Source organism: Toxotes jaculatrix, chromosome 13 (assembly GCF_017976425.1).
Source record: "Toxotes jaculatrix isolate fToxJac2 chromosome 13, fToxJac2.pri, whole genome shotgun sequence".
NCBI classification, from domain to species: domain Eukaryota; kingdom Metazoa; phylum Chordata; class Actinopteri; family Toxotidae; genus Toxotes; species Toxotes jaculatrix.
In genome coordinates, this window is record NC_054406.1 from 7,313,216 (window position 1) to 7,323,973 (window position 10,758).

Consider the following 10,758-nt stretch of genomic DNA (forward strand, 5'->3'; position numbering starts at 1 on the left):
TGTTTGCACAATAAGAAAATTGACTTTGCACGCACACATCCAAATATACAAGATGCCAGATTTCTGTCTGAGTGACCCCTTTGACTAATGGTTGTTAGCCTCATAGGAGGAGTCGAAACCATCGAGTCCCTCCTTGTTAGCCGGGTCACTTTCCACACACAACTGTTATGCCAGTTCATTCCTCAGGCAATGATGTCATGGAGCCTTGCATTGCTCTATTGGCTGAGGAATGCTGTGGTTTTAGGACCCGGAGGCACCCAAGTCCAACGTTTGAATCGGGGCCATCTGGACCAGTTGTGACAGGGTCCATTAAAGGAAATGTTGAGTCACAGGAGTCAGCTGACAAACACAGATGCTGCTAGATGAGGGTTTGAAGACAAAGTGAAGCCTGTGAGCATGTCCTGGCAAATTACACAAGTGGTGATACATGCTCATTCAGCTGCATCAGTTAAACTAAAAAAGCTTTCGTCATTAATTACTTGATCTGTTACTTGAGGCTGTCAACATGGCGGCTCAGGCTTTGTCATCCATTTCCTCCCCATCATCTACATGGTTCTTCGTGGTTCTTCACGTAATCTCTTTGGTTGAATTGATCTTTAAATTACACTTTTCTGGTGGTGATGTGAAACAGAGCCATGACTCTAAAATTACCACTCAGGCCAGGATGATGAACACCAATTAAATACCTTTACTTTTGTTTTTCCATGATTAAAAAGCATGTTGTAAAGTAATAATCTTGAACTCTGGGAGAAAGTGCTAAAAACATCAAAAGCACTGATTGCACATTTTGTTTCTAACATATTATCTTGATGTTATATTATATATACATATTTGTTGTTATTTGTTATCCTTTTTTGTTGTCCTTATTGTACATTTTCTTCAGTTGTCTTCATACACTGACACAATAACACTTTTTGACATTTCAGTGTGCATCCTGCACTGTGCATGCAATGAATAAAAATCCCAGAATTCTTGAACATCATGACACAAATCAGTGGTTCCCCTTTTCTGACCCTTAAAAACATACCTCTGTCATCGGTGTGAGCAGGTTAACATAAGAGAAGATTTTGCCTTTTTAGATTGTTTCAGATGCCTGAGAAGGTAAAAGGTTTAGAAATATAAAGTTAATTTTAGCATAAACATGTTTTTACCCTCTTTCCTATGTCCCTAAATCATCCTCATCCCCTCAGATTTAACCTGCCTAGTCTCAGCTTACATGTTGTTCAAACCCACAGGACTTTTTCTAGAATCTCTTATTCTCTAGAATTCCAGAGGAGAGTCAAAAGCTTCCAGAGACACAGAGAACATTCAATGCTACTTAAAGGGGAAATGAAAGAATACTGCATACTAAACTATTATTTAGTGACCCCTCGAGGGGGTCCTGACTCCCATTGATATAAATAGTGATTATATTTGCATAACACCCAGTCCCAGTTTACATGTATATTGATTGTTAATTATAAATAATAGTGATTTTGTATGAAGGTCCTTTAATAACCAACAAGGAGATCCAGTAACAGGGATTGTACAGTATGTGTATGAGCCGGTCTGTGTGTGTGTGTGTGTGTATTGTATGTTTGCTTGAGAGATAGTTTGATCTATGTGTCTGTGATGAAATCATATGACTGCCCTCACCCATGTGACCCCATGTGACTTGTAGGAGAAGAGAATGAAAAGAGGCCAGGCTGGATTGTTCAAGGGCATTAGGCCATGAAATGTGTACACACTAGTGGAGCTAAAGGTGTAATCCTTCCTGCTGCTGCTCAATCTGTCAATGCAAGATGTGAGAGGTGCAATGAAAAACCTATATTGTGGTCTAGTCCTACAAAATCCATCCTCCACAAAAGCTGTAATGTGGCATAATATTAACTATAGGAAACTCGCACCTCATGACACTCTCAGATATAGCTCCATGAAAATAACATTTTTGGACCAATGATTCATTTCATGTTAAAGAATGTGTATCAAATGTAGTGAAATATGACTTTGTTTTTTGTTTTGTTAAAAGGATAAATGTTTCTTTTTCTTTAGAAGAGATCCTGCATTGTTACAGCCGCCTGCAGTTCATATCCCACATCTGTCCAGAGAATCACATCCAGGTGAGATCAGGGAAGTGGGAAAAAATATTTTTTCAAGGCACAAGAGTGACATCTAATGGAGGAGGAGGAAATGATATTTTAAAAACAGGACAACATGAAAATGGAAGGACCTCTGTGGGGGTTTTCTTTGGTGTTGCTCTCCAAAACACATCCTTCATGTCTCTTTTAAGGTATTTTAAATCCAGCATTGTTTACATACATGTATAGCCTACTACCTTGTGGTCTTCTTTACTCCTGCCTTATATTTCATGAGGTGTTACAGCAACTGTAGATCATTGGATTAGGGTAATACCATTGGTAAGACTGTGTATCATGTCACGAGCGTGCACATAGCGTGCACATGCATGTGCATCCTTGAGCGCCTGCACTAGATAAACAAAAAGGCTATATCTCACATAGTCTCAAAGCTTTAAACATAAGTTTGTAACTGGTGCAGGTTTAATGAGAAAAACTATAAGCAATAATGAATTTTTAAAAGTATTGATTCTCTTACTATTTATTTTCTTTACTGCATTTGTCTCTTATCAACTCTTTTATTTCCTTTATTTTATGTTTAGATGTTCACGTTCATTGTGCCTAAAGAAACGTATTTAAAAAACGTAGTAAAAAACATAGTAAAATAAAATAAAATAAAATAAAACAGAAACCGCGTGACCACGCCTCCGTCAGTTCCCACGTGCTTCTCTGCCGCAGCAGAAGTCACATGACCTCGGCTAGTTACTTTCTGATCCTCGGTTGCTTCCTTGCTGGAGAAAAATGACGGATGTGTTTTGATCCGCTGCGACATAACAAAGCTGCAAACCAGACCTTGACAGACAGGCCCGAAGAGGAGAAACCTCCAGGGGATACGACCACTCACCTGTCTGTAACGTTAAGTCGTGTTTACCTGTTATTTCATCTGCGGAGACATGAACGCCGGAGGAGGGGCGGGTAGCTAGTTTAGTAGACAAGCCGAAACACCGCCCGCCTTTTCGGTTTGGAAGAGGAACAAACGCAGCAGTTTAATCTGGTTGCAGACGTCTGCTTTTTGTCTTTTGTAACATTAACAGCAAGTGCTAACATTATCAGGAAGTGCTATTAGCTCTGATTCCCCCCCCCCAAACGTCCAGCTACCGACATGTCAAAATACACAAGCTTTCCAGAGCCGGTGGAGGACCACAACCCTTTCCAGGTGGGTGTTATGAAATAAAAGCTCACATTAGCCTCTATCAGTGTGACTGTCGTGGTGTGTTTGATGGATGAAAGTCACTGATGCTGGGTCCGTGTAATAGCAGGCGTGTTGTTGCTCATGTGACGTGTGGCTGTGCCTGGGCCTGCCTGCCCTCTCTAATCGCTGCCCACTTGTGGCTCTTATTATCAAAGAACACGTTAATAAAAGCCACACAGAAAGTCAAACTGACTGCTGTGCTAATGAAATAACCCTTTTGTTTGTCTTTGTGTTTTGTTTGTTTGTTTGTTTGTTTTGCCTCAGGACCCTGCAGTGACTCAACACAGCAGCAACACGGGATATGCAACACTGGACCTTTACAACCCGTTTGACAACACGACAGGGGTGGGCAATATTTCTTCCTTATCTGTGAGATATTAGCAAGGCAATTCTAATAATAATAATAATAATTGCAGTAATAGTCCAAATGTTTGTGTCATTTTCCAAGTACCTGAATCCAGGTTTGCTTTGGTAATTGGATTAAACACAAGTGAATTCAGAAATATTCCATGTGTACGCACGATGCTGCAAAATGTAGCCAGATAATTAGAATAATTGCCTTCAAGTTTAATTCTTAATCCAAGAGTGTGTAGCTTTTCTCAGATGGCCTCCACAGATTGCTGCAGACAAAGAGAGATTATCTGCTGTAAAAGCTAACAAACAAATAAAATCAATTTGTGGGTAGTTAGAGGCTAGGTTTGTGATTCAGACTGAATTGCCATTGTTTCACAACCACAAAGGGAAACAAAACAATTACAAAAACAAACAAAATGACCAACACAAACCTACAAAATGAATGGAGACATAAAATTACTACAAAGAGACACAAATGTATTACCCAGAGAAGCAAACCATAGCAAAGATACAAAGAGCGACTACAAGGACACAGAAAGCAACTACAAAGACAAAATGACCACACAGTGACACAGAAAGATCACAAAGAGACAAAGGGTGAAACAGCATGTCATGTGACAGCTTTCACTCTGGGCGCCTTGCTCTTGTGTATGAGAGGTGCAGGGGTCTCTTACATGTTTGTGCCCAGGGTCCGATCGTCTCATAACATCACACCACAGTTGCCTGTTACAGAGTTTAAGTGATTTTGTTGCTAGGAAACAGCTTGGGTCTAAGTCATGGACCGTGTCATTGGAGTTTTGTTGCTAGGAAACGGCTTGGGCCTATGTGGACTTCCTGTCAGCTGTTGTTATCAGCAAATACTGCAGCAAACGGAACTAAACTTGGACTCGTTTGGGATCTTTAAAAGTGAACTAGTTTTTGTAGATGTTTGTCATTATGAAACTGAGAGCATGTGCACGAGCCTCACGTCCATTCCCACAATCATCCACAGTTCACTGTCTTGTGTAACCCTGTTTTGATAAAATGCAGACGCACGCAGGTCTTGGTCTGGTACTGGCACTGTCCTTTAATAGTTGTGGACAATCGTTAGTCACAGGTGTATATAGTGAGTCATAAAAGTAAAATGACAGATGACATATATGTAGGGAAATGTCATATTCTGATGTGCTATGGTGGTCTGTGATATGGGATAAAATACATAGGTGTGTTAGGTGGAATATAATTTTGCTATAACATGAATCTATAAATGACTTCATCTCAAAGGCCTTGTAAAAGAGGACATGGAGGTATTGTTATTGTTATTATTATTATTATTATTATCTTGCATTATGCAGCACATTTTGTGTGTGATTTAAAAATATTGTTGTAGACGTGAAGGTCAAAAAATCTGATTTTAAAATCTGACCTCAGTGAAATCTCTTTTTTTTTGGCATTATCCTGCTCGTCATGTTATGTTGGCTAGAGTACATTTTTCTATGGACATACTTATCAGTGCATTAAAAAAAAAAAATCAATTTTATGAATCCATTTTCTAGCCCCTGCCATTATTATACAATGCCCAGCTCCCAGATGAAGGTTGGGTTTGCTTACAGGTTGTGATACATGAGGCCAAACTGATTTTTACTTTTACAAAATATTTTCCAGCCTCCACCACCGTATGAAGCCACCTCTCCCTCTGCTCCATCGGTGCCTGCGCAGACCCCACCCAGCAGGACAACACCTACTGAGCCTCGCAACTATGGCTCCTATAACACCCAGGTATACACGCTGCAGTGTAAAGACACCTATTGTCACTCTTGTCACATGTTAAATGAAGGTTTGCCACGTGCACCTTCACATCAGCACAACGAGCGGCAGGTGGATGCACAAAAATGGGACAGTGCTCACAGTTATTGGATCTTGAAAATTAGAAATGCGCGCAGAGTGCAGAGTCTGTCCTTCAGTGTCATGGGAAGTGTTTTTATGGATATTATAATGATTCAGCCCACTCAGTTTCACTGTGTATAGCTGAGTGCTGAATCCTCAAAAGCAGATACCCCAAAGCATCAGCAGGACAGCGCACCGTTTGAATGATTTATTAATGCAAGTGTTTTTATGGATCCACACCACAGTTATGGGCAGACCTCATTGAATAACTCACTCAAACCAAAAACTGTACCTAAATGCGACCACTGTGTCTGCATTCAGTCCTGCAATGACACTTCATAGAAAACACTTGACATTTATACACATGGCAGCATATCCCCTGGGAATTTCTTACTGTCAGATACATAATCCTTTTAATTTTTTATGACACAAACTCAACCTGTCTCTTTGAAAGCTGACATGCAGTTTTGATGCATCATTTCCCTTGTGCCTTTCTGTGTTAAGACTGCCGTGAATGCTACAACTGCGGAGCTCCTGAGGAAGCAGGAGGAGCTGGAGAAGAAAGCCCGGGAGCTGGAGAGGAGAGAGAGGGAGCTGGAGTCACACAACCTCGGACCTGGAGCCAGTAAGAGAGGGAGGGGATCAGGAGTGGAATGGGGGGGGTGTGCTAAATGCTAAATTAGGGCAGTAAAGTGTTGCTAACATAAATCACTCTCATTGACCCCACCACCACAACTATACTCTCCTTCTTCAGCCCGTCAGAATAACTGGCCCCCACTGCCCTCATTCTGCCCTGTGGGCCCCTGCTTCTACCAAGACATCAATGTGGAGATCAGCCAGCGTTTCCAGCGCACGGTCACCATCATGTACTACTTCTGGATGTGTGAGTTCCTGCAATTCTTACCCTGCTGTACTGTTGTGTCAATTCTCAGCACTCAGCATCTTAACATTAGTGTCATTGCATAACACTGTAAAATGAGGCGTTGTAGCTCTTGAGTAGCTCGGTTTGAGTGGGGTGGTGTACCAGTGGTAAATGTGATCGGTGAGAAACTACACTGACACTAGAATCTCCGCCTGTTAACACTTTTATCAGTGTCTGATTTATCAGCGGATGCAAGTAAGAGCTAAGCGAATGTCTTGAGAAATTGAACCTTGAGTGTGACCTCTGCTGTCCCGTCTGGAGTACGGACAAGAATGTTTGCACAAAGACTCTGACACTTCACTGTTAGATTGAGGACTGTGGCGAAGAAGATTCAGCCTGGGCTAGCAAATGATCCAGGGCCTGGTAGCAGTCTGTGGGAACCTCTGGCCTTGTAAAACTTTAGAATCTAAATAATGCAATATATATTTGACGGCTATTGTCATGCTTGTTGTTAACATTACATGCTCTGTTTATATTTTAGTTTTCTAATAATTGTAATTATCAGCTACGCAGTCTGATGCTGTCACAAAGCGAAGTGGCGGAGGTCCAAAAGTAAATTTCACTATAATCAAAGTAATATGATTACATCTTTGAACATCAAACATTAGAAACAAATAAATACCATATGGATTTTATTAACAAGATCAAAACACAAACAAGGGACACGCATAAGAGTAATATCTGGGGCAAGCAAGCTATAAAAAATGGTTTCATAAGAAATGCTTCAGACAGTGGTGATGATTCTTCTAGCTTTTCTTCCTCAGGCATGCCCTGAAGACAACCTTGAGTCTTAAGCCTGGAACTAGGGACAAGCAAAGGAGCTAACTCTACACCCAACAGTAGGCAAAGAGAAGTAGTAACAAATAGCATCATGTTGCATCAGCCAAAATCCTGACAAACTGTCTTCTTCTTCTTACAAGGGGGGATGAGTGGAATGAGTTTGTGCTCTCGTCCACATCTCTATGTTAAAGCAACAAAGAGATCCCTAAACCCAGAATGCCGCACTGTCTACTCTTGTTTAACCACGTCCTTCTGTCCTTTTACGCACTCTTCTTTTGTCTGTCTCTTATCAATGTCCAGTCTGCACTTGCACGCTGCTCTTCAACCTGATCTCCTCCCTGGCAATGTTCTGCGTGGACCCCGCTGGTGGTGTTGGCCTGGGTCTCGCCATCCTGTGGGGGCTCCTCTTTACTCCCTGCTCCTTTGTCTGTTGGTACCGACCTATGTACAAAGCCTTCAGGTGTGTACCACCATCTTAATGAAAAAGCCTGTAAAAAAAAATGTAACTTTATGCTTCATTTTCCGCTTTAAGTTTTTGGTTTTGGCTACAGTTTGACCTGAGACGAGCTGAGCAAGTATTGCTTATCACTCTGTCAGTGACAGTCTTAAAGATTCGTCTCAGACCTGCTTTCTAGAAGTATTATTAGTGACCCTTGATACAGTATGTTATTCTTTTGATGAATGGCCTGAAGGGACCATTCACTCTACTCTATCTTTTAATAGGAATTGGGAGAGCAAACTTAACTGCTTTATATAAAACAAGAGAAATTACTTCATGACAGCACGCTTTGTTGTTTCTAGATTTGATTTATCAGTCTCCAGTTTCTCATGTGGTTTTAAAGGCCTTTGTGGAAATCTGCTTTTTGTAGTTGGTAGGAAATGACAGCTTACACCTAATATCATTTTTTTAGTAGACGGGCTTTGTTGCAACTTTCAGCTCAGCTCTGCCTGATGTAAACATGAGCATAGGCCACGTCAGCAAGAACAGTGGAAACACCAAGGCCCTGTACACCAAGTACATCATATGTCTTTGCATTAGTAAAACGTACTGTAACTGGATGTGAATTGTTGCTTCATTTTGTCCAGTAATAATGTTTTTCCTTCCCGTCTCTAGGAGTGACAGTTCCTTCAACTTCTTTGTCTTCTTCTTCGTTTTCTTTGCCCAAGTGGTCATGTACGTCATCATGACTATTGGCATCCCTGGTTGGGGTTTCAGGTACGACTAAAAGACAAACCATCTCTGTGTTAGGCTGATGTGTTGTGTCATGTTTTTCATGTTAAAACTTATATAAAACAGTGCAGCTGGTTATCTATCAGGGGTGGAATAAATGCCATCAGTGCAACTCACATACGTAGCAATGGAACTTTTTCTATCATCAGTTAGCTAATATTGTTAACTTTGCTTAATTAAATACACACTGTCCTTATTTGAGCTGACAATGCTGACAGAACAAAGATAATGAGAACATAATTAATACCAGGTATAATTGTCATTGTCTGGATAACTCATTCGCACGCACAGATTGCCTTTTAATTCCAGGTGCAAATGAGGATAGTAATTGACTTCCTTCACTGTTGTTCAGCTCTTCTCTCTCTTTTCGTCTTTTATTTCTCTGTCTCGCTGTCTCTTTCCCTCAGTGGGTGGATCGTGAGCTTGGCTGCTCTGAAGACGAGCATCCCCGTTGGTGCGATCATGATGATGAATGCCATCCTCTTTACTGCCCAAACCGCCATGGGGGTTGTCATGCTGAAGAAGGTGAATAAATTTGTTAGGAGGCAGGAAAAAAAAAATCACAGGTAGTGACTCAAATTAAGGTTGCATTTTTGACAAGGTGTCAGTCACACCGTCCCTGCATGGACTAATTAACGGGATATTCTGAGTAGTAGCATAAAAACAGAAATTCCATAGAGCATAGGCGCAAGTAAATGGGACAAAGCATGAGCCTTGTATAGTGTCTTTGACTTTATTTCCATGCATGTTAGTATCCTCGTTTTGTTTGAGTCTTATCTTGGTTTTGATCTTAATAAGCGTCATCATAACAGGACCCTTTTTGTTTTACTGACTAAATACTGCAAAACCTAAGTTGACAACACACCGTTGCACAAGGCACAGTAGTAATTATGAAGTGGAGGACTAGAACGTCTAAGTCAGTAATAATTAAATACTTTAATTAAGTCTAAAAATAAATGGGAGACAACAGGAAATAGTGTGACACGGTCCAGCAGGTTTTATTTTCTCAAATAACTCAAAGGAAGAGAGTGAAAGCAAAATTATGAAGCTGTATTTGCGTGTTCTTCCTGCTCTGTGCAAATACTCGCATCCGCTGTGCCCAGGTGGTCCACCTACCGTGACCACAAAGCAATCAGTAGATAACAGTCTTAAGAATAGCCATGATATCAGGTTCTGTGTATCATTTTCACCCTCACAATGACCATGATATGATGATGAATTGCCGCATGTATCAGGTGTCAGCTTGCTCTTCTCTAACCCCGTTCCAGGTCCACAGTCTGTACAGGCAGACCGATGCCAGCTTCCAAAAGGCCCAGGCTGAGTTTGCCACTGGAGTCATGTCCAATCAGGCTGTACGCCAGGCCACTGTCAACGCTGCCCAGGGGGCCTTCACCGCACCTCGATAGAGAGGGACAAGAGGGGCCGGGAGGGTAAGAAGTGCAGGAGCAGGGCCTTTTTCAGCTTGATAGAGGAACAGTTTGGTATTTATTTGCCCACAGGTGATTAGAATTTGATGGGGGGTACTGAGTCTGTATAATTACCCTGGGGCACCTGAACTACAGGGCACTTGCATGAGACAGTGGTGGGGATGTCTAATTTCAAATTGTGTACAGGACAAGTTAGCTATATTGCCAAACCAGGAGTCAACATATCATAAGTGTTGATTCAAGGAACAGAAAAAATGGTGTGAGATGTAAAAGCAACCAAGTGTCAGTGAGTGCAAGGAAATACTTTTTATATGAAAGCACAAGCTGTGTGCCAAGTGGGATAGTACTAGCCTGGATTTCCCATCTGTAAATGACTTGGATGTATACGGTGTTTACAAGGAGCCATGTTTGCCACAAATGTAAGAGATGGAGCTGAACACTGAAATGTTGCCATTCTAACATTTGATCCATAACTGAGCGGATCAACTTTAGCCAACGCTTCTTTTTGTTGCATAAGTGTGAAACTAACAAGTTGTTTTTGTTATTATTCCAAGTGAGAATGCCTATTTACTGTATTGCCAAAACCTTTCATTCTGTAAAGTTTATGAACATGTGTTGTTTTGGTTGCTATATACCTGTCAATGTTCTGTTGGTGCTGCTTGTGGTTCTTATGGTTATTACAGGTCACTGTCTTGGTTTTAATAAAAAATAAATTGTCATGCTTACACATTCAACTGCGGTTATTGTTGTCCTGTGCTTTTGGTTAACATTAAGATACATAGACCAAAAAAAAAAAACCCAACCTCACCACAAGGTCGACTAATCAGATGCTCTGGGGCTTTTGGTTGTATCACACGACCTTCCGCGGCAGA

The 10,758-nt window shown here is 41.2% G+C and overlaps 1 protein-coding gene across 1 annotated transcript; it reads left to right on the top strand.

Annotated features, from left to right (window-relative positions):
- The first annotated feature begins 2,808 nt into the window (after positions 1 to 2,808).
- On the top strand, positions 2,809 to 10,620 carry scamp3 (secretory carrier membrane protein 3). The gene is made up of 9 exons (XM_041053905.1): positions 2,809 to 3,270; positions 3,571 to 3,651; positions 5,305 to 5,418; positions 6,031 to 6,151; positions 6,281 to 6,409; positions 7,529 to 7,688; positions 8,343 to 8,444; positions 8,867 to 8,984; positions 9,728 to 10,620. Exons 1-9 carry the CDS (start codon positions 3,217 to 3,219, stop codon positions 9,863 to 9,865), a joined length of 1,017 nt encoding a protein of 338 aa, XP_040909839.1. The 5' UTR covers positions 2,809 to 3,216; the 3' UTR covers positions 9,866 to 10,620.
- The last annotated feature ends 138 nt before the right edge of the window (positions 10,621 to 10,758 follow it).